The 25,438-nt window shown below is 37.3% G+C and overlaps 1 protein-coding gene across 1 annotated transcript in view; it reads right to left on the reverse strand.

Annotated features, from left to right (window-relative positions):
• Nucleotides 1-329: 329 nt before the first annotated feature.
• Nucleotides 330-25,438, reverse strand: part of LOC127834161 (structural maintenance of chromosomes protein 4-like) — a 60,247-nt gene continuing 35,138 nt past the window's right edge. Inside the window, exons 13-26 of the mRNA XM_052359796.1 lie at nucleotides 24,443-24,574; nucleotides 20,199-20,401; nucleotides 19,025-19,209; nucleotides 17,561-17,670; nucleotides 16,922-17,044; nucleotides 15,403-15,529; nucleotides 14,673-14,724; nucleotides 13,070-13,207; nucleotides 12,141-12,285; nucleotides 9,069-9,242; nucleotides 8,245-8,424; nucleotides 3,843-4,075; nucleotides 1,446-1,629; nucleotides 330-1,089 (exon numbers count right to left, since the gene is read on the reverse strand). Of these exons, the coding sequence (XP_052215756.1) occupies nucleotides 916-1,089; nucleotides 1,446-1,629; nucleotides 3,843-4,075; nucleotides 8,245-8,424; nucleotides 9,069-9,242; nucleotides 12,141-12,285; nucleotides 13,070-13,207; nucleotides 14,673-14,724; nucleotides 15,403-15,529; nucleotides 16,922-17,044; nucleotides 17,561-17,670; nucleotides 19,025-19,209; nucleotides 20,199-20,401; nucleotides 24,443-24,574 (2,160 nt within the window). The 3' untranslated portion in view covers nucleotides 330-915. The remainder of the gene's footprint in view (nucleotides 1,090-1,445; nucleotides 1,630-3,842; nucleotides 4,076-8,244; nucleotides 8,425-9,068; nucleotides 9,243-12,140; nucleotides 12,286-13,069; nucleotides 13,208-14,672; nucleotides 14,725-15,402; nucleotides 15,530-16,921; nucleotides 17,045-17,560; nucleotides 17,671-19,024; nucleotides 19,210-20,198; nucleotides 20,402-24,442; nucleotides 24,575-25,438) is intronic.

A 25,438-nucleotide genomic window follows, 5' to 3' on the forward strand; every position in this document is an offset into this window, starting at 1 on the left:
ACATTACAGCCAGTTATCACTAAGCATGTAACAATGCATTATGCAACATGAAGTCAATCATGAAGCACCGAGAACAGTTTAACCCCTTAAAAACATAGTGAACAGAGGAATAACTCATGGGAGAAAACTCGCACAGAAAATAGTCTAGTATTTCCCAGTCAAAGAAGTTGCTTCCCTTGACAATAACATGTCTTTGCATTATCAATGGAATACAGCATGACCGAACATTACCGCTCTTTATTTGCTTCAAATATATGCTCCAGATTTTTTTTATTCAACTACTGTGCGTAGAACTTTATTTAAACTAAGCTAAAATGATAAACAACAAGCATGATTCATTATTTATTACAGTTGTTTAATACATAGTAAATAGAACAACGTATTTGTGTGAACACAAAATGGTAGGGTACCCAATAATATTGGCGTATAAATATTTCCATATTGGTACCTTTCATTTGAATACAGATTTATTTACACAAAATAAGACACAAAGGAAGGAAAACTTTTTCATAAACATGCGGACAGAAAAAGAAATAGTATTTATGAACAACACTTATAACATTTTGGTGTACAAAATAATGCAACTTTTCAGAAAGCATCTTTTTTCTTTTTTTTTAAACAGATATTTGAATGTTTTTTTTTAGCATGTGTGTGTGTGGGGGAAATATGTTTTTTAGCTATAGAACAAAAAGAGCTCTTATAAAATCATTCTCCCTAATTAAGCAATAAAGATAGATTTACAAACGGCGACTCAATTTCAAAATATATAAATTAAATGCATACAATGTTAACATCTCTAAAGGGGCTCATGTAGCTTTGCCAAAACACTGACACAATATGGATTATGTCCATCGTTCTTGACACTCTTGACTTTGATCAGTTCCCCAGATAAGACAACAACAATAACACAATGACCTATACAATGTTTCCGTCCACTTCTTGTAGAGGGGGTATGGACAGCTTGGCTGGGTTGATAGTCACAGACTTTGTGCAGTTGTCCGTCTTGTAAATGCCGACCAGACGATCAGCCAGCTCAAACATGTTGTTACGGAGAGAGATGATTATGAACTGGGCGTTCTTTGTCCGCTCCTGCAAAGTGAAGTAAACATAATAATGAAATACCCTACTTTTCAAGTTTAAAATTCAAGCCCTGTGTATGATAGTTTCTCAAATTTAATTTGCCATCTTAATTAACCTCGATAAAAAAAAATATGCAAAAGGATATTATGTAAATTGAATAATTATAATTGTATTATACTGAATATATACAAATAAGATCCATAGCAAATGTTTTAAAAATCTGGCCTAGCAAAAAATCAACTCTTCTAACCACAAAATCGAATACCTCACCTTAAGAATTATGTCAGGTCAATATAATTTGCTCAAGTGATATTCAGGCCACTCTATCAAAAGAATCCTGCACAACTTCACCACATTACATTTACCTTGATATAATTTGCGACAATAGAGACGTTCTTGAAGTCGAGAGCCGCGTCAATCTCATCCATGACATAGAGAGGGGTGGGCTTGTAGTGGTGCAGGGCAAACACGAGGGCCAGGGAGCTCAGGGTCTTCTCCCCTCCAGACAGGTTGGAGATATTCTTCCATGACTTCTTGGGTGGCCGCACGCTGGGTTTCAAAATATTAGAATTTTAGAGTCAGTGCTTAACCCTTTCCCACTCAGAAGCAAAGTGAAACAAGAGATGTGTTTGTCAGAAACACAATGCCCCCTATTGCGCCGCTTTGAAGCCATATATTTGACCTTTGACCTTGAAGGATGACCTCAGGGGTGTCAATTGGCCTTAATCTTAAATCCTGAAAATCACCCTAGAATTTGGGGGACAGAGTCAAAAGAGTTTTAATTATTAATTAATTTATCTTTCATTTGTAAACAAAATGCCAAAGGTCAATAATTTGTGTTGAAGATGACATTTTGTGACAAGAATGCTTAAAATAACCAAAACAATCCTCTGTTTTATATCAATATCAAAAATTTTCCTTGAGGGCTTAAATCCTGAATTCAGGAATAATCCTGAAAATTGACACCTCTGGACCTTGAACTTGACCACTCAAAATATGCAGCTCAATGAGATACACTTGCATGCCAAATATCAAGTTGCTATCTTCAATATTGCAAGTTATTGCAAAACTTTAACCTTGACTTTAACCAAGGTTAAAGTTTTGGGACAGAATGACAGACAGACAGACAGGCCAAAAACAAAATACCCTTGATCATTCGATCCGGGGGCATAAAAAGTAACTCTCAGTCTGTTCAGGTTTTATGCTGTTTGCTGCTCATCAATATCTAAGGGTTGAAATAAAGCCTTTACAACTTGAATTTAGTAAGAAAGGTATTCACTTAAATTTAACTTACTATGGGATTACAAATGCGTCAAAATACGTATCTAAGTGGGAAAGGATTAAAATATAATAAAATTGCATAATGAACAAGACTATTGTCAAGCAATATAAGTCCCCTACCGGCTCCACCATTGTCAGAAATATTTTTTTTATTTGTTGCCATAGCAACCAGAATTTTTGACGTAGGAACAAAATGAAATGACGTGCATAATGTCCTTATTGCCATCTATATTTATGTTTCAAGTTTCATGAAAAAATATTAAGAACTTTAAAAGTTATCGCAGGATCCAGAAAAGTGTGACTGACTGACTGATGGACACAAAGAGCGCAAACCATAAGTCCCCTCCGGTGAAACCCGTAGGGGACTAATTATGAAGTTTCAGCCTGGACAAGCTGTTATATAACAGAAATTAACCTTTAACCTTAAAGTGTGACCTTGACCCATACTTTTTCAAGGAAGGAGACGGGTATTATACGCCACACATGTAATATAAGCATTGCATATATTTTTATCTTACACATGTGTAATATACTTTTTAAGCGTTTTATTGGTTTAGATTGCGTTTATGGACCAATCGCATTTTGTTATTTTGCTGAAATGACGTTGCAACGTCTAATGATAGCATGAAATGTAAACAACATTCGGGATTTATCATTATGTTTGCGTAAATATTTATTTAATTTGCTCATTTAATGTGATAAACAAGAGCACTGCATAACGGGTACCAACGCACGGCTGCGGGTGCAGTTTTGAATAAATGAAAGCTTGTCAGAATTTATATTTTTTTAGAGATCACAGTGACCTTGACCTTTGACCTAGTGACCCAAATATGGGTGTGGCATGTAGAACCCTTCAAGGTGCATCTACATATGAAGTTTCAAAGTTGCAGGTGAAAGCACTTTGATTTTAGAGCAAAATGTCAAGGTTTTAGCACGACGCCGACGACGAGCTGGCTATGACAATACCTCGGGTTTTCTCCAAAAACAGCCGAGCTAAAAAGATTTGACACTTGTTGTCATATTATACCATATTTTATTAAACTGATCCAGGAAATTTGTTAGTAAGCTCGCCAAAGACTCGCTTACTAACAAAATTCCTGAACTCGTTTAATAAAATATGGTATGATATGGCAACTCGTTCCAGATCCTTTATATACACTCTACAATTGTGACTGCTATTTGGAGGTTTCGTCAAACAAGATCGCCAATACAATTATTGACTTAGGCCGCTATACCCTACTTAATAGGATTCAAGTGTTTTTCATGTAGCAATACATAAGCACACTTTTGCCTTTTTACTTGATAATATACTAATGGATTTGATTTGATTTTTTTTACACACAGACAGGATGTTTTACTGACTCAATATTTACATATTCTAACAAATTATTTTAGAACGCACAGGTCAGCATGTTACCAGGCTAAACCAATCAAAAAAGCAAGTACAAGCATTCTAAACTATATACTAGTACAATAGTCACCTAAACACGATGCCCTCTGAGAAAGGATCCAGCGAGTCGACGAGCTCCAACTCTGCATCACCACCCAGGGTTATCATCTGGTACATCTCTTTCAGCTTGTAGGTGATCACGCTGAAGCCCGCCATGAACTCTTCAAGCCTCTTCTTACGCAGATCCTCGTGGTAGGCACGCTGCTTGTCACGGAACTCCGTGATCTGGTCCAGCTCGGCCACACGCTGCAGGTACAGCTCCTCCTGAAGAGGAGAACCAACATGGTACGAGTCGACTAGACACAGAATATGGGATGATAAGACAAAGAATATGGTATGACTAGACACAGAATATGGTATGATTATACACAGAATATGGTATGACTGGACAAAGAATATGGTATGATTAGACACAGAATATGTTATGATTCGACACAGAATATGGTATGATTCGACACAGATTAAGGTATGATTAGACACAGAACATGGTATGATTAGACACAGAATATGTTATGATTCGACACAGAATATGTTATGATTCGACACAGATTAAGGTATGATTAGACACAGAACATGGTATGATTAGACACAGAATATGGTATGACTGAAAACAGAATATGGTATGACTAGACACAAAATATGGTATATTTTATGGCTGTAACGATACATTCGAATACTTGTATTACTCGAAAACGGCTGTGGACGAATTGTATTCACAATTCGCCACCTCTGAACCAAATATATGACTAATACAAACAACGTGGTTTCGGGTTTGAAAGTTTAATCATCTTATCTTACCTTACAAATGAAGGTCCATACAATAAACCCTTATATTTAAATGTTCTTCTCCTTATTCTGTTTTTTATCATCATGTTTTCCCCACCCACTATGTTACAAAGTGAGATTATCAACAAAAATGGAGGGCACCGATTGAATATTTATGACATTGAATTGAAAAATCTTTCGATGGTTGTTTAATGTTCATTTAGGTAAATATAATGCAGTTTTAGTCAGTGTTTTGTTATTTTAAAGTGTTATATTTCATATTTTCAATATGCAATGATACTCAATTAATCAAATTGACAAATACTCATAGTTTCATACTATATAATGTCATGTCAAGTTGCTGAATTGTTCTACTCATGGATTTTATTGGTCATGGTTTCAAAACTGTGTTCAAAGTTTTAGCAGTTCTAGTAAGTGTTTTGTTATTTCAAAGTGTTATATTTCATATTTTCAATATTCAATAATACTCAATTAATCAAATTGGCAAATGCTCAAAGTTTCATACTATATAATGTCATGTCAAGTTGTCAGTATTACTTTTTTTAATTGAAATTCATATTCGCGAATAAATATTTGTATTCGCCACCCTGTATTCGTGATATGTATCGTATTTGTCACCTAGTGTATTCGTTACAGCCCTAGTATATTTAGACACAGAATAAGGTATGATAAGACACAGAAGATGGTATGATTAGACACAGAATATGGTATGACTGAAAACAGAATATGGTATGATTAGACATAGAACATGGTATGATAAGACACAGAATATGGTATGATTAGACTCAAAATATGACACAGACACCATGATCTGGCCCAGCTCAGAAATACGTTGGAGGTACAGCCCCTTCACAATACAGTAGGACTAGACACAGTCACAAAAATGGAAAACATACGAAATATAGTACCACTAGACATAGAAAACATGCTGAATTACTGTAAAACCATTAAATTTTGTGTGGCACGAATTTTCGTGGATTTTGTTGGTCCGCTGAACCACAAATTTAAGTACCAATGATTATTTGTACATTTTTAATACGAAATCGGTCATTTCCGAATGTCTTTCCGACATGTTCTTTTGTTGTCGGTTATCCAAGATATTTGTTTTTAGTAATAGTTACTTCACTTCAGTAGGTCACAGTACACTATATCTTGACTAATTAAAATATTTCACGGTATTTAAAATGTACATCAATGATAGTTCACATTTACGTGACGTCGTCTAATTAACAGTTTGCAGATTTATGACATTTGTCAATTAGAGCAAATCGAAGTAAAAACAGACATAACGGTTTTCACACGTGTAATTTGGGGACCTTATTACTCAATTGTTACTACTAGGGGACCGATTGCGCTGAGAATTGCAAATATTGTCAAAACAACATTGATGGCAATGAGTGAGCAATGAACACACAAGTGCGCCACTTTATCGCTCTTATCGACACTTATCGGGAACCCTTTCATGCTTCAGTACACATTAACCTCAAGTCTTGCTGTCAACAAATTAGTTGTTTTTTATTTAAAACCACAAAATAACGTGTCAACGAATTAGTGGATTTTTATTAAACCACGAAATTTCATACCGATGAATTTCTATACGTTTACAGTATGTTATGACTAAACACTGAAACATATAGAATATAGTGTGAATGAACACAAGAAACATGTGGAATCCAGTATGACTAAAGTTCAACACAGAAACCTGTGGATTATGGTATGACTAAATAAAGAGCTGCGCCATGAGCGCATGATACGCCCGTCGTTCGCCAATGAAGTAGTAAGGTAATAAATAACCCTTTGAATCATTTTTTTACTTCAGTTTATTTGTATTTGAATACATGGTTTATTTTATAAGTACATGAGCATGGAGCGCCGTCTCCTTGACATTCAACAAAGTCCCATAACTGTGGAACAACAATTCAGAATTCCGTCAAAAACGAAAGGGGATCAGGGTTTATCAATATTAAGATTGTGTTGAAATTTGAAAAAAATCCATCGAAGGATATTTGAGCTACGGTAGGACATTCAATGAAATAACGAAATTTTGACGAACAAAGTCCCATAACTCTGGAACGACAATTCAGAATTCCGTCAAAAACGAAAGGGGATCAGGGTTTATCAATATTAAGATTGTGTTGAAATTTGAAAAAAATCCATCGAAGGATATTTGAGCTACAGTAGGACATTCAATGAAATCACGAAATTTTGACGAACAAAGTCCCATAACTCTGGAACGACAATTCAGAATTCCGTCAAAAACGAAAGGGGATCAGGGTTTATCAATATTAAGATTGTGTTGAAATTTGAAAAAAATCCATCGAAGGATATTTGAGCTACAGTAGGACATTCAATGAAATCACGAAATTTTGACGAACAAAGTCCCATAACTCTGGAACGACAATTCAGAATTCCGTCAAAAACGAAAGGGGATCAGGGTTTATCAATATTAAGATTGTGTTGAAATTTGAAAAAAATCCATCGAAGGATATTTGAGCTACAGTAGGACATTCAATGAAATCACGAAATTTTGACGAACAAAGTCCCATAACTCTGGAACGACAATTCAGAATTCCGTCAAAAACGAAAGGGGATCAGGGTTTATCAATATTAAGATTGTGTTAAAATTTGAAGAAAATCTGTCAAAGGATATTTGACGTAGCGTACGACATTAACAGACGGACGGACGGACGGACGGACGGACGGACAGACGGACGCGGGGTATACCATAATACGTCCCGTCATAGACGGGCGTATAAAAAGCAGAATAAAGTGTGAACAAGAGCGCTGCATAGCGGGTGCCACGCTTGACTGCGGGTGCAGTTTTGAATAAATGAAAGCTTGTCAGATTATTTTTTTTAGAGGTCACAGTGAACTTGACCTTTGACCTAGTGACCCAAAAATGGGTGTGGCATTTAGAACTCATCAAGGTGCAGCTACATATTAAGTTTCAAAGTTGTAGGTAGAAGCACTTTGATTTTAGAGACAATGTTCAAAACCTTGACTTTTTGTCAAGGTTTTAGCGGACGGCAGACGACACGACAAGCTGGCTATGACAATATCTTGGGTGTGCTCCAAAAACAGCCGAGCTAAAAATCACAGACATATGAGAACATGGTATGACTCAAATCAAACTCATAACAAGAGCACAGCATAACTGGTGCCAATGCTCGGCTGCGGGTGTAGTTTTGAATAAATGAAAGCTTGTCATTCTTTTTTTTTAAGAGGTCACAGTGACCTTGACCTTTGACCTAGTGACCCAAAAATGGGTGTGGCATGTATAACTCATCAAGGTGCATCTACATATGAAGTTTCAAAGTTGTAGGTTGAAGCACTTTGATTTTAGAGCCAATGTAAATGTTTTATCACGACGGAAGCCGACACGACGAGCTGGCTATGACAATACCTCAGGTTTTCTTCGAAAACAGCCAAGCTAAAAATGCGAAATAGGTTTTCCTACAGAAGACACCTGCAGAATACAGTACCTTTTTTGCAGTACTCGGCCATATCAGCCATGTTTGGTTTCATCTGTAAGTTTGTTGTAATAACCTTAACCAGTGAAACTAACCTTTTTCCTGTACTCTGCGATGGGGGCCATGTTTGGTTTCATCTGTAAGTTTGTTGTAATAACCTTAACCTGTGATACTAACCTTTTTCCTGTACTCGGCGATGGCGGCCATGTTTGGCTTCATCTGGGTAAGTTTCTCCTCGAGTGCAGTGATCTGGAACTGCGTGTCCTCCTTGTCTATTCCCGCGATCTCCTCCTCCGTGATCGTGGCCAAAGTCTCGGGCTCTTGACGGTCTATTGGTGTCAGGGACAGGCCGGACAACTGGGCAACACAACAGTTAGGATTTTAAGGAAAAAAAGCTCTGTAATTCTTTTGGAAGGAGATGAGAATAATCATTTTGAATATCAAAACTTTCCATTTTGACTGGATTTTCGCTATGAAGTGACCTCCTTTAAACAATCTAGAGTGTTAACGGGGCAAATGTTGATGCCGCACACCGCACAAAAGCTCGCCATGAGCACATGTGCTCAGGTGAGCAAGAAAATACCATAAAAGTAGAGTGTCATATCTAAATAGGCTTTGCGGATGGCACAGGCTAATCTGGGATGACACATTACACACATGCAGTAAGCCCAGTATTCCCAGACGTACGGCTAATGTTTCAGGGTCTTGCCTGTCAATTGGTGTGTGGGACAGGTCGGGCAACTGGGGGACATGACAGTTTGGAATAAGAGCAATGAAGAAAAGCATTGGAATCCTTTTGAAAGAGGATGAGAAAAATCATTTTTCAAATTATCTTTTAAGATTGTTTCAAGAGATACAGTTTGGATTTTAGGACAACAGTATTTTCCCCCGAACATAACTTGATTTATATAAGCTTATCAAAAAATTCCAAAAAGGCAGAAATTATCTTCCCTGATTAGCCAGGCTAATGTGGGACGACGCTTTACGCTCATGCAGTGTACCTCCTTCTTCCAATGCTTCACTTTGGCCTGGTTCTCCTTGATGTGGTTCTGGAACATGTCGAGTTCACTCTTCACGTCGATCACGTCTCTCTGCAGCTTGTTCTCCGTCTCCTCCAGCTCAGACATCTCCTTGTTCACCTCCGTGAGGGCCGTCTCTGCGGCCTTCATGGTCTCCTGTTGGTGATCATAATCAGTACAATTCAGTGTCAATAACTTCTTTGATTTATCTTTTCTTCAAAATTAGAATCAATACATGCATAAGGATATACTTTCATTGAAAATTAGAATCAATACATGCATAAGGATATACTTTCATTGAAAATTAGAATCAATACATGCATATGGATAGACTTTCATTGAAAATAAGAATCAATATATGCATAAGGATAGACTTTCATCAACAAGGATATCAGTAAAACTGCTTCCCATTGATGCTTTGTCGATATATGGGTTAGTTGTGTGGAAAAAAGTGAGACCTTGAGAAAATCTAATATTAGCCTCAGTGACCTTGACCCCAGTGACCTCAAACCTCATCAAAAGGTAGAGGTCCATGCAAGGCACCTACATGCCAAATATATAAGAGATCGGTCAAATATTGAAGGCACTATGAGAAACTGTAACCAAAGTGTGACCTTGAGAAAATCTATTATTAGCCTTGGTGACCTTGACCCAAGTGACCTCAAACCTCATCAAAAGGTAGAGGTACCTATATGCCATATATGTAAGAGAGGGGTAAATTATTGAAGGCGCTATGAGAAACTGTAACAAAAGTGTGACCTTGACACATGAAAATCTATTATTAGCCTTGGTGACCTTGACCCCAGTGACCTCAAACCTCCTCAAAAGGTAGAGGTAAATGAAAGGTACCTACATGCCAAATATGAAAGAGATCAGTAAAGTATTGAAGGTGGTATGAGAATTTGTAACAAAGTGTGACGGAAAAATCTATTATTAGCTTTGGTGACCTTGACCTCAAACGTCAACAAAAGGTAGAGGTATATGCAAGGTATCTACATGCCAAATATGAAAGAGTTCGGTAAAGTATTGAAGGTGCTATGAGAAACTGTAACAAAAGTCTATTATTAGCCTTGGTGACCTTGACCCCAGTGACCTCAAACGTCATCAAAAGGTAGAGGTCCATGCAAGGTACCTACATGCCAAATATGAATGAGATCGGTAAAGTATTGAAGGTGCTATGAGAAACTGTAACAAAAGTGTGACGGAAAAATCTATTATTAGCCCTGGTGACCTTGACCCCAGCGACCTCAAACTTCATCAAAAGGTAGAGGTCCATGCAAGGTACCTACATGCCAAATATGAAAGAGATCGGTAAAGTATTGATGGTGCTATGAGAAACTGTAACAAAAGTCTATTATTAGCCTTGGTGACCTTGACCCCAGTGACCTCAAACGTCATCAAAAGGTAGAGGTCCATGCAAGGTACCTACATGCCAAATATGAAAGAGATCGGTAAAGTATTGAAGGTGCTATGAGAAACTGTAACAAAAGTGTGACGGAAAAATCTATTATTAGCCTTGGTGACCTTGACCCCAGTGACCTCAAACGTCATCAAAAGGTAGAGGTCCATGCAAGGTATCTACATGTCAAATATGAAAGAGATCGGTAAAGTATTGAAGGTGCTATGAGAAACTGTAACTTTTTTTCCGTACGGAAGTATGGAGGTGCGGAAGGACAAACTGGCAACTACATGCTCATATCTATATATATGGGGAGCATAAAAATAAAAATCAATACCTACATAAGGATAGACTTTCATTGAAAACTACAATCAATATATGCATAAGGATAGACTTTCATCGAAAATTACAATCAATACATGCATAAGGATAGACTTTCATCGAAAATTTCAATCAATATATGCATAAGAACAGACTTTTATCAAAAATTATAATCAATACATGCCTAAGGGCAGTCTCAACAGCTTGAAAGATTTTAAGAGAATTTTCTTTCTGTTGAAAATTACAATCAAATATTTTTGCGCTCTGCAAACTGATTGCAGTGGGCTGTCAAAATAGCTGCCTGTAATTGATGGTTATTTTAAACATATTTTTTAAACTCCTATCAATAACTCCAAACTGCCATTTATCACCCCAAAACATCAATTAAGCACTCCCAAAACGTCCATTAATCACTACCAATCCTCTATAAATCACTCTCAAACTTCCTATCATCACTCCCAAACATCCATCATCATACCCAAACCTTTCATTTGTTATTCCCAAATGTAAATTTTCTCACTCTACCATTAACCACTCACATAACCTTCATTAATCAGTCCCCAAACTTAAACTAATCCCTCCCAAAATTTTAATTAATCACTACCAAAATATCCATTAATTGATCCCAAACTTCCATTAATCACTACCAAAACTTCCATTAATCACTCACAAAACTTTAAATATTCACTCTCACAACATCCTTTCATCACTCCCAAAAACTTCCATAAATAACTCCTAAAACGTCCATTAATCATTCCAAAACATCCATTTATCACTCCATAATTTCTATTAATCAATCCCCAATTTCAATGAATCACTCCCAAAAACTTCAATTTATTAATCTCATAACTTCCATTAATCATTCTCAAAGTATAATAATCACTCCAAAATTTGAATAATCAATCACAAACTTCCATTAATAACTCCCACACTTCCATTAATCACCCTAATACTGCCATAAATAACTCCCAAACTTTCATTAATCACTCCCAAACTTCCATTAATCACTATCATACTTAAGATACCTGAGATTGCTGGTAATTGATGACTTTGGTAGCCTCCTTCCCCAGCTGTTTGAAGTTTCATTAATCATTCACAAATTGTCCATTAATCATTTGCAAAATGTCCATTTATCAATCCCAAAATCCCATACTCCAATTAATCTCTCCCGTACGCCAGGTACCTGATATTGCTGGTATGCTTCCATGACGTCGGTGGCCTCCTCCAGCTGTGCGAGACATTCCATTAATCACTTGCAAAATGGCCATTAATCAATCCAAAACTTCCAATTAATCACCCCGAACTCCCGTTAATCACTCCCGTACGCCAGGTACCTGAGATTGCTGGTATGCCTCCATGACCTTGGTGGCCTCCTCCTCCAGCTGTGTGAGCCGTTCCTCCAGCTGCTTCACGTTCTCCTTGTTCTCCTCTATCTCTGCCAGCAGACTCTCCACCTTCTCTTCAGCTTTCTTCAGGTTTCTGGGAGACAGAACAAATTATTTTAGCCTCTGACTCCCAGCTGCTCAGATGCCGTTTTTTCATCTGATTAAATAATTGTACAGCAAGTTGTATTAGTAGTTTGAATAAATTGTCTGTCTAAGTAACACAGTAAAGCTAGTTTAATGTATTATAAAAGCCAAGGTAATACATGACATGGATGTAAAATGAAATACAAATGTATATGACACATTTTATATTTAAGAAATATAAGAAATAATCGACGGGTAAACGTTGGTTATTGCGGTAATAACCAACGGCATGGAGTTCCGATGCATAGGAATTAAACCACAAGGGCGTAGCCAGAGTGGTTTGATAACAAGCATCGGAATGACATACCGTTGGGTATTGCCGCAATAACCAACGGTTACCCAACTATTATTTCGATTCTAACACGATTTCATCAATAAGTTATCCGCGATTTAAAGATTATAAATGAGAATTATATTAACCAAACGTCCTCCACTTTTCCGCGAAAACGTGACGTCACCACAACAATTAAATCAAATGACGTCGTCTTCGTTCATAAACAGTGTGCGGACAATCAAAGTGACGTCACTTTAAACAACCGTTGGTATATCGGAATAATAACCAACAGTAGTTTTCCTTCTTTGTATATAGAAAACAAGTCACGTGCCGTGGTAGAATTAAATATCAACAGTGATAATACAACACTGAGTTTTAAAGAGCCCCTTTTGACAAAGGACTAATCCGTCCTTTTCAAATTCAAGCTAGAGCAATATACGAGTCATGCCAACTACTATACCTCTCAGAGGTCTTCACGCCTACTGTTGCCTTGGTGATTTGGCTCTCAACGTTGTCAATCTGCGACTGGATGGTGTTCACGCGTGACTGGGCCGCGGTCATCTTGGACCCTCCAATGTCCATTATCTGGTTGTGCAGCCTGCAAAATATAATCCAATTGACTTTGAGATGACGATTCTCCTTCTAACACAGTCATCAAAACAAAAATACTTTTGTCAACAAGGCAGATATGCAACTCTTCAAATTAGCCAATTTCAACAAAGAAGCAACTTTGGCTAATTAACATTTTCTTCGACTATGATTTCTTCATAGAACCCTATAAAACAGCAAAAACGAGAGAAAAAACCTGCGATGCCAATTCTCTTTTTAACCCTTTACCTCTCAGATACCTACTTTGGTGCATTTGTAATCAATTATAAAAAATAAATAAACAATAGCACCGCATAACTGGTGCCAACTCTCGGCTGCCGCTGCAGTTTTGAATAAATGAAAGCTTGTCAGATTTTTTTTTTAGAGGTAACAGTGACCTTGAGCTTTGACCTTGTGACCCAAAAATGGGTGTGGTGTGTAGAAGTCATCAAGGTGCAGCTACATATGAAGTTTCAATGCTTTAGGTTGAAGCACTTTGATTTTAGAACCAATGTTCAAAAGGTTAACAAAATGTTAGGGTTTTAGCATGACGCGGACAACACGGCACGACAAGCTGGCTATGACAATACCTAAGGTTTTCTCCGAAAACAGCCGAGCTAAAAATGAAGACCTTTTCTACTAGATTAAAGTTTTAAATGGCTTCATTTCCAACAATAAGATACTGATGAGCAGCAAACAGCATTAAACCTAAACAAACTGTAAGTTACTCTATATCTGTTGTAATTTTATTCTGGTTGCATGTAGCCATTGTCACCTTGCTTCTGAGCGGGCAAAAGATAACAAAGTAACAATAAATATTGAAGAAATAATGATACTTTTGGTAAATCAGTACCTCTATTGCAAACAACACAATACCAATCATTTATACTGTGACTCCAATATTATTTGTCTGTCACTACTTTTCCCAGGTCCTCTCAACTATGAAATCCAATGTCCGATGGAAGTCCAAAGTCTTATATCAGACATTTTATTAAACAAATCCATGAATTTCAGCTTAACCAAAAATGCCACATTTAATAATCTACAAAAAAATGCCATTGAAAATACATGAATCTAGAGTAACAACATAAGGCTGCACATGGTGCTTTAAATGGAAAAGCACAAATTACCCGGTAGTTATTGTTGCTAAAAATGCGCAGCACTCTTGTGAAATGATTTACCATCCATGAAATTTCCTAGTAACTTTAAAACACTTTTTAGAAAGGTTATCAAGCACAGTGTTTTGAATAGCCACTGAAATGAGCAGCACTATGGGAAAACTAAGATTAATGCAATAGAAAAGTGTCATCCCAGGCTAATCAGGGATGACACTTTCTGCTTTTATGGTAGTTTTCTTTTTTAAGAAAGTCTCTTCTAAGCAAGTGTTCTACATTTAAGAACTCCAATTTCTCATAGGGAGCTTTGTGAATTGTACATTTCAATATTGTGGTGAAGTGACCCAGCATGTAACTTACTCCTGCACCTCTGCCTCCAGTTTATTGGCTACCTCTGCAACCTTATGGTAATCTACAGGACAAAAATACTGCATGTAGCAATCAAATTAGTACATGTAACTATTATTTACATTATAATAGTTAAATAAGCAATTACATGTTTCAAATGTTGGAGTGTATGTAAACTTTTTATTTCAAAGACCTGTTCCCTTCTTGTATTCTTGTTTTATTTTTCACCATTACATAGTGAATAATCTCGTCATTTAGACTTAATTGGGAAATTGGTTTTGCATTCTTTTGAAAATTGATTTCAATAACATAAAGTTCAACTTATAGGTGAACTAAATGATGCAGTTGAATTTTTTTTTTTGGAAACCTGTAATTGGTAATTTTAAAGAAAACAGGTATACTTTTTGAGATTGGGGATTGGGACATATTTGACAAAAATCAAACAATATACTAAGCCCCTGTATATTCCCAGTTGGCTGCCATGACAGATTTCTTTTATCATCCTGTTATTTTTTCAACTCATTCACATGAGAACAGTTGCCCTAAGTTTTGTCGACATAAGCTTAATAAATTAGCGAATCGAATTTTCACAATTTAATAAAGTTTGTGACTGCAATTTTTACAATTTTGAAAAGTTGGCTTCTCAAATTTTCAAACAATTAGGGGCCAAGAGCCGCTTCGCAAAGACGGGAAAACAACCCTGGCATGGGAATGCTTAAGTAAGATAAGTTTTATCCCATACCCTTCTTGTACTCTGCCACTGTCTTCTCCAGCTGTTTCAGCGCCGTCTGGTCAGGTGCGGCCGCCTTCACGCGTTCCTTCTGCTCCTCTATCTGACCCTCCAGGCTGCTCACATGCTCCTTCAGAGACTGTAATAAAAGAATTGGCCTATAGAATGTGCCTTAAATGCTGTCCCAGAATAGCCTGTGCGGTGTGCACAGGCTAATCTTGGAAAAAACTTTCCGCTATTTTCAAAATGTTTGGCTTGAAACGAAAAACCAGTCTAGGTAACATGCTCCTTAAGAGACTGGAGGAAAAATACTTATTTGCAACTTACACGACCTTAAATAATTCTAATTTTGTGTGGTACCAACCTTAAACATTGTCTTGGTATACCAGGTTGAGTTAAAAAAAACAACATTTTTTGCTACATTTGTTGCAAAGAAATTCTAAAGATTTCAGATCACATAATTTTTCAGCGACTGGAGGAAAATAAGGTGCCAGTTGTTTTTTAAAAGCAATCTTTCTCCAAATAACAGGTTTCCATGAAAAAATTCACATTTCTTTGCATATGGGAGATTTATCATCTTACAAATTACAAGACTATTGCCAAGCAATATATGTCCCCTACCGGCTCCACCATTGTCAGAATTTGTATTTTTTTATTTGTTGCCATAGCAACCAGAAATTTTGACATAAGAAGAAAATGAATTGATGTGCATAATGTCATATTTGCCATCTATTCATGTTTCAAGTTTCATGAAAAAATATGAAGATCTTTTAAAGTTATAGCAGGATCCAGAAAAGTGTGCAGGATTCACCATTTTCAGCAGTATTTCAAGTCTATTTGTTGCTTTGTTGCCATAGAAACCAGAATTCTTGACGTAGGAACAAAATGAAATGACATGCATAATCACAATATTGCCATCTGTCCATGTTTCAAGTTTCATGAAAAAATATGAAGAACTTTTAAAGTTATGGCAGGATCCAGAAAAGTGTGACAGACTGACGGACACACAGAGCGAAAACCGTATGTCCCCTTCAGTGAAACTGGTAGGGGAAAATAATGCGAAGGTGAGATTTTTTATCTCCAAAGGAAAGGGAAAATCCTTACTTAGTACACCAAAACGCTTTTAAAATTCTTTTCAATAAATCTTGTATCATTAAATTTTTTCTGTAAAGCAATATTGGCATTCAAAAGAAGGACATGAGCTCCAAGATGGAAAAAAATCACATTTTTGAATATGCGCTCTGTATTTTGATCTTCTTCACACTTGCCCAATAAATGAATGGAAAAATTCCAACTAGGTTACACAGTAAAGTTTTTTTTTATACACATATGAGCCTCATTCTGGGAAAACTGGGCGTAATATGTCGTCCCAGATAAGTCTGTGCAGTCTCCACCTGCGAATCTGGGACGACACTTTTTGCTATCATACAATCAACAGAAAGCACAGGCTAATCTAGGACAACACTTTGTGCACATGCAATAATCTCTGCAGTCTCCTTAAACGAGGCTCATTAAAGGGTCGGCCACATACCTTGATCTCGTTGTGAGACTTCTGTATGGTGTGCTGTACGTGGGTGATATCTTTCTTATGCTGCTTGATGGCGTCCTCTAGTTTCTCCTTGTTGGCGCGACACTGCTGTCCCTCCTGGGTGAGCTATAGGCAACAATCACAAAGAGGATAGGAGTAGAGAAGATAAGAGGAGAGTATATTCAGGGATATTTGGCAGCATATTTTAAAGCTGTTATTTTGTCATATTCTCAACAGAAAAAAGTATGTGAAAATTGCACAATGTATCAACAAGGATTTTTTAAAACAATAGCAGTGTTTGTGAAACACAATGCCCCCTACTGTGCTGCTTTGAAGCCATATCTTGACCTTCGACATTGAAGGTTGACCGTAACCTTTCACCACTCAAAATGTGCAGTTCCATGAGATACACATGCATGCCAAATTTCAAGTTGCTATCATCAATATTGCAAAAGTTATGACCAAGTTTAAAGTTTTGGGACAGACACACACATTCAATAACAGACACATACAATGACAGACAGACAGACAGGCCCAAAACAATATACCCCAATCATTCGATCCCGGGGCATAAACATCACTAATAGGGCCATTGCAAGTTTAATGTCTTTTTTTTTCCAAGTATTTTTACAACAGACTGACCTTGTTCAGCTTGGCCTCGCTGTTTGCCAGGTCCTTGGTGTCCACTTCTGCCACCACACTGGATCCCATCCTGCCCTTACACACGCTCTTACCACCACCGGACATCGTACCTGTAGAGGGGGGCAGAAACAACCAAAATAAGACTATAGCCAAGCAATATAAGTCCCCAAGTCCCCTACCAGTGAAACTCCACCATTTTCAGCACTATTTCTAGTCTATTTGTTGCCATAGCAACCAGAATTCTTGACATAGGAACAAAATGAAATGGCGTGCATAATCTCCATATTGCCATCTATCCATGTTTTAAGTTTCATGATAAAATATGAAGAGCTTTTAAAGTTATCGCAGGATCCACTATTTTCAGCAATATGTCTAGTCTATTTGTTAATATTTCTAGTCTATTTGTTGCCATAGCAACCAGAATTCTTGATGTAGGAACGAAAAAATGAAATGACGTGCATAATCTCCATATTGCCATCTATCCTTGTTTCAAGTTGCATGAAAAAAAAATATCAAGAACTTTTAAAGTTTTCGCAGGATCCAGAAAAGTGTGGCAGACAGAGAGAGTGCAAACAATAATGCACAACAATACATACTGCAAAGATCAAACAAGATACATGGCAACACCAAAACCTTTATAAGGATAAGCAGATCATTTTAATAACTTTCTGAAGGAAAACCCACTTTAAACCAGCTAAAACTTAAGTGATTACTTTCAAAGACACACAAAAATGTGATGAACATATTGGACACATAAAAAAATCCCGTTACAACAAAAACATTGACACATACAAAAAGACAGAAGCTAAAGAAATCACATGAGGCAAGAAAAGCAACAAATTACATACTGCTTAGTATTCAGACACAGTTTCCTCTTTTTTTTTTTTCCTCTTCAATCTGATGGACAGCAAACATTGACAAGAAAGGTTTCTTGTCCAAATGGACAACATTAAATCAGCTTTTGGCTAAGATTAGATTCGATATAACCTGATTGCCTGATTTATGTATCAGCATCACATGACTCGTGTTTGAATGATCAAATTCTGTTGCCTGTGTAGTAATTACACCAGGCCCTCAAAATTAACAATAAGCTGTGTAATTTCTGTTCAACCCATTTATGCCTAGCGTCTAGAAAAAAGGCCTTGGCAAACAGCGTAGACCCAGATGAGATGCCGCATAATGCAGCGTCTCATCAGGGTCTACACTGTTTGCTTAAAGGAATTTCTGTGAGAAATATTCTAAAAAAAATAAAAATATATACCATACATCTCTAATTTTGGAAATAAATTGATCCAATTTAGAAGGATGGGAGAGTCCACTAGGCATAAATGGGTTAATTTGGGAAGCGATTGATCCACGTTAGCCATCAAGTGACAAAGGACAAACAGTCCCCAAATGTTTACCAGGGACAACACATTTCTATTAGACTGGACGTGGCTCAAATAGAAGAAATAGTTTCCAAACCTGATTGGTCAATGAGCTGCCCCTGCAGTGTGACCACACGGAACCTCTGGGCTCCGTATGCGATCCTGGTAGCCTGGTCCAAGTCATCCGCCACCAGTGTGTCCCTCAGAGCAAAGTAGAATGCGTTCTTGATCTCGGCATCTTTCACACGCACAAGGTCAAACAGTCGGTGAACTTTCTCAGGGCTGCGGGGGTAAACAAATGTTATATTTAGCTGCTGAATGATTAAATAGGGCTTATTTATCAATAGCCTTAATAGCAAACTTTTTTTTAAATATCATATTTCCATATTCACTGGGGAAATAAAAGGTCCAATCAAAACAGTTTATTTAGAAAACTGTGGTTTAATCATTTGAGCACAAGCCATTTTGAAAATTGTCTTTTTTTTCCTATGCCCATTGGCAATTTGGCCAAAAACAAACAAACAACAAGAACATTGAAATAAGGAAAAGTATACAGGGTAAAATAGACTGCAGTCCACAAGAACGTTCATGTGGTATTCAATTTACAACATTGGTACAATAAACTGTATTTTCAAAATGCGATGCTGCATAATCTATGTAGCTTACTTGTTTATAGTTTTGTTTGCATTTTCTTTAAAAACCAGAGCTGTCACCATAGGATGACATATGCCCCCTATAAACGCTTGATAGAAGTTATGAGCTTTTTTCGAAACCTAAACACAGATTTCGAAACCTAAATGCAGACCCTTAGTTCAAGGTCAAGGTCACAGGGATCAAAATTTGTGTGCGAATGAAAAGGCCTTGTCTGTATACACATGCATTCCAAATATGAAGGTTATATCTCAAAAGACATAGAAGTTATGAGCATTTTTTGAAACCTAAACGCAGATTTCGAAACCTAAACACGGACCTTAAGTTCAAGGTCAAGGTCACAGGGTTAAAATTTTTTGTGTGTATGGAGAGGCCTTGTCCATATACACATGCATACCAAATATGAAGGTTATATCTCAAGGGACATAGAAGTTATGAGCATTTTTCGAAACCTAAACGCAAAGTGTGACGGAAAGACAGACTGACAGTCCGATCACTATTTGCCACCTTTTCTTCGAAAAGGGGGCATAAAAAAAGTGATATTGCTTAATCTATTTAGCTCAGGTGTTAATAGTTTTGTTTGCCCTTTTTTGCAAAATGTGATATTGCATATTGCTTACGTGTTAATAGTTCTGTTGGCATTATCTTCCCAGCGTTTCATCTTATCGAGACCGATGAAGGAAGCACTGCCCACATTGCCCCGCTTCAAAAACTCTACGCATTTCTGAGCGGTCTCCATAGTGTCAACAACAATGTTGTCAAGGGCACCACACGCGGTTGATATGGCGACGTCGTATTTCTCATCAATGGCTCCAAGATCTCCCTAGAAGTAATGGACCAATCATTGAGTATGCTGTAGTCATTTAGTAAGCAATCATTGAGTAAAGCTGTAGTCATTTAGTAAGCCAGGACTTTTGTGTGTGATGGAGGTGTATGTAAAATGTGTTTTAGCTGCGTTCTGCAAAAATGGATCTTAAAGCATGTGCCTCAACTGGATTTGTACACAAGAGACATCCTTCAAAGCGCAAAATACAAGAAAGCAGAAAGTGATGTCTCTGATTAGCCTGTGAGGACTGCACAGGCTGGTCTGGGACAACACTTTATGCACATGTGTTAAGCCCCGTTTTTCCAAGAGGAAAGCTTATCTATATAATGTCAATGGTATATGTCCGAGACTGACCAAAGAAAGGCATAATTAGCAACCTCTCCTATCATTTTCCATTTCAAATACAAATACTCCTGCATTGTGAGCTTTGAAAAATATATTCATGCGCAAATATCTCCTGACTGTATAAATCACTGGGGATGAAAAGTTGCGTGCACACGTCAAGTTTATGGTGATGACATATTTTAAGTTTCACTTGAATGGCATGATAGATATGGCAGATGTTTACTCCTAGAACTTTATGCAGACACCAACTGATTGACAGTGTTCCTCCAATAAAGCCCCACTTACACTTCATTTGAAGGGGCATGATAACTCTAAATTCATAAGATATATTGACATGTCTTCAAACACTAATATCAAACTCAAAATCTTCGGAGCTGTTTTAGAGTCTAGTACCAAAATCAATACAAAATACAGTAAATTTAAGTTTATTCGGCTTAATCTAGGAATAAAAAATGGGTGAAGAAACAAATCAGAACAAAAAAAAAGCCAGATCATATCTCATGATACAGTGCCCTGCTATATCACTTGGTACTTTAAATTTAAGTTTGTTATAACTAAATTATTGTAGCATGGAAAGAAAAAGACTAATTAAGGCACACGTGAGTTTGTTCCCTGCGCAGCACAAGAACTTGCATTTGAGGGAGATTTGTGTGCATCCATGGGAGAGAAACCCATGACTTACTGGTCGCTAGTCAGACACCTGGTTCTAGTAACACTGGGCTCACCAGTCTTCCATAGACGTCCAGTAAAGAAAAAGCCTTTAAGTATAAAACAAGAGCACCGCATAAGGGGTGTCACGCTCGGCTGCGAAAGCTTGTCAGATTTTTTATTTTTAGAGGTCACAGTGACCTTGACGTTTGACCTAGTGACCCAAAAATGGGTGTGGCGTGTAGAACTCATCAAGGTGCATCTACATATGAAGTTTCAAAGTTGTAGGTGGAAGGACTTCGATTTTAGAGCCAATTTTAACAAGAAACCGTTGGAGACAGGTGATGCTCCCCAAAGTTTTTTTTGGTCACAATATTGCACTATATATTCAGATAAAAGGAAACGTCTTGAGGGGCATAACTTTGGACAAAATAATACGATGGATGGTTTAGCAACTTAAAAATTTCAAAGGGCCATAATTCTCTAAATAAATCATCTAACAGTGTCCGACAAATCCATTGCCCGGAGCCCGGGGGCTACCGAAATTTTTCATCGGGCTACTGAAATTTTTCAGCTGAAGCCCGCCGGGCTACTATAAATCTATAAGAGCGGTAGCCCGTTTTATTGACAGACATACGTAGAATAAACACGCTGACCATGTGTTTCTACAATGTGTATGCTTATAATCCGATAACAAAGTGCAATCAATTATCTTATCAGTCACCGATCACTTGTGGTAATGTCGTAAACAGTAACAGTGTGTTTTAATCATTCCATCAGAATCAACATTTGTCGTCTGCTAATAATATAATGAGAGCCGGTTGGATAGTTGGCGCACATGATGCAACATCATTTCGCAGTTTGGAATTCTTTGTTGACCGCAACAATGAGTAATAGCGACAACGTTTTTGATGTTGTTAAATATCCAAGGACGTCGAACATTAAATAAATCAAAACAATAGCAGATTCTTCAAAACGGTAATGAAACCGAAAATGAATATTAATAACAACGGTGTGAACGCGGTTAACACCTTCTAATTAGTTTGCATTGTCAATTAATAATTGGGTTAATTGACTGTTAATCAATAATCCCATATATGCCGAATTTTTATTTTTGAAACCAAATTATGGGAGGGTAATATAGACGATAAGAGTCATAAACACAAACGTTTGAAATTTTCTAAAGTGTCAAATGAATTTCGACATATGGTTCTATTTAAAGATATGATGAAATAAGCTCCCAATCAGGACCATTAAATTGCAACATGCGTAAATAACCTGCCACGGTTTGCACGCGTTGTGTACAGCTATTTTAGGTTACAAAATTCTACATTTAATAAATGAATTTCTTTGTCCAGAAAAAAAGCGCGCAAAAATTGGCATGGATGTATTTATTTGTAAATAAAAATTTCTTAGCGGGTACAACATTGAGATCATTTAATTTCCATTAAAAGTTTCGTTGTGAATTTCAACTAAAGTACCGGGGTATCTCGCGAATTATTTGGCATTAACATTTCCTCTTAATAAAATATAATGTAAACACGCTGTATCGTTACCGTTACACTGTATCAGTTCCTTCATTATTGAAACAATTATTGTATTGTATACTGACAGCACACAAGTGTCGTAACATACGGATGCAATACGTAAAATCGGACAATACTTAAAGTCGGACACAAGTAAATAAATGATTTAATACTCTTGATTTCTTGAAACTCAGTATTTGTTGTTAAAAAGGGCGATTGCATTGACACGAGCCAATCGTATTGATCATCTAAACGCTTTATTTACGTTTCCAACTTAACGTGCTGTCAGAACTTAAGTACACATACATGTGCACATACATGTAATATCTACATGTAGTATATGATTTTCCTTGGTACATTTACATTTGCGTACACGGTGCCTGTACTGTAACATTAATTAACGATATTGACTGTGTACATCAGACTACTTGCTGTATTATGTATATGTATGTATACATATTATGTATATGTCAATGAAGAAATAAAATAAAGATGAAAACCTGCCTCTTATCATTTTGTAGGAAAATTTTATGGGCTACCAAATATTTTTATTGGTAGCCCAGTGGGCTACCTGAAAAATAAGAAATTTGTCGGACACTGATCTAACCAGAACCCACAAATACCATGCGCATCTCCTCAAGGTAGTTAAGCATCCCATAAAGCTTCATTGAATTCCAGTCAGTAGTTGGGGAGAAATAGCCCGGACAAGAATTGCACTATATGTACAATGGAAAATTTCAAAGGGCCATATTTGTGAAAAATCATCCGACCATAATCAGCTGATAATATGCACATCTCCTGTTGGTAGTGAAGCTTCCCATAAAGTTTCATTGAATACCCGTAATAAGTTGCTGAGAAATAGCTCGGACAAGAATTGCACTTTATGTACAATGGAAAATTTCAAAGGGCTATAACTCTGTGAAAAATCATCCGACGAGAACCGGCTGATAATATGCACATCTCCTCTTGGTAGTGAAGCTTCCCATAAAGTTTCATTGAATTCCAGTCATTAGTTGCTGAGAAATAGCCCGGACAAGAATTGCACTATATGTACAGTTAATGGAAAATTTCAAAGGGCCATAACTCTGTGAAAAATTATTCGACCAGAACCGGCTGATAATATGCACATCTCCTGTAGGTAGTGAAGCTTCCCATAAAGTTTAATTGAATTCCGGTCATTAATTGCTGAGAAATAGCCCGGACAAAAAGTGTGCACCGACGGACGGACACACACATGAACGGACAGACAAAGCGGCGACTATATGCTCCCCCCCCAAAGTTTTGGGGGAGCATGAAAACCTTTACAAACCTTGACACAGACGGCGGACACGACGAGCTGGCTATGACAATACCTCGGGTTTTCTCCGAAAACAGCCGAGCTAAAAAAATACCATAAAAGCCAAGTGTTGTTTATGATTAGCCTATGCCGACTGCACAGGCTAATCTGGGACGACACTTTACGCAAATGCACTAATGCCGCTCTAGTTTTCTTTAGGGTGACCTCTAGGCTGATACTCACCAGTCTTCCATAGACGCCAGGTATTGTTCCAGCCTTTTTGAGGCTCATCACGAAGTCTATCACCTTGCCTCGACTCTTGTTGGCCTCCATGGAGCTACGACCTTCCTCCACCGTGCGCCGAATTGTGCGGATCTGCAAAGAATGGAGACACATTGCAGGGAAGTGCCTGATTGTGAAAAATAACTGCCTTTCTTAAATCAGATTTACGGGAAAAGTTACCACTATTCAAAGTTTTTGAAAATAACATGTGGAAACGGTATTTAATCTCTTCCCAACAGTTGGACAGGAGATGCAAAACCAGGATTTGTTATTATAATTTGTATAATGATTTAATCAATACAATGATACAAAATAACAGTTGGCATGCAGTCCATATGCAGATTTTTTGTGTGTGCTAAACTTGAGACCGAAATTTGGCCCAATTCCCGAACTAAAAAAGAAACAAGGGACAAAATTGTCACAAAACCAGGTTTTCCAAAAAAAAAGAAAAAAGTCTGTTAAAGGGAGACAATTCAAAATGTGCATTGTTACCCCCTTGTTTCGAATTCAATCTATTTTTACTCGAGGCGACCTTGATTTCAATTTGAAAGAAAAAGTATCATAAAGGGAGACAACTGCATTGATACTGATATGTTCATAGCTACCCCCCTTGTTTTAAAATCATTGCCCCCCCTTGTTTCAAAATCAATCTTTTTTTAGTTGTGGCGACCTTGACCTTGGAGATATCGACGTAATTCTTTCGCGCGACCCACCATCCAATCATGGTGAACAAATGTGCCAAATGAATTTAAAATCTCACAATGAACACATAGTTATGGCCATTTTTTACCTTTTAACTCAAAGTGTGACCTTGGAGATATCAACGTAATTCTTTCGCGCGACACACCGTCTAATGATGGTGTACAAATGTGCCATATGATTTTAAAATCTCACAATGAATGACAAAGTTATGGCTGGACAAGCTTGTACCCCCCCCCTCCCGCCAGCCCGCCCGCC

This window comes from Dreissena polymorpha, chromosome 6 (assembly GCF_020536995.1).
Source record: "Dreissena polymorpha isolate Duluth1 chromosome 6, UMN_Dpol_1.0, whole genome shotgun sequence".
Lineage (NCBI taxonomy): Eukaryota > Metazoa > Mollusca > Bivalvia > Myida > Dreissenidae > Dreissena > Dreissena polymorpha.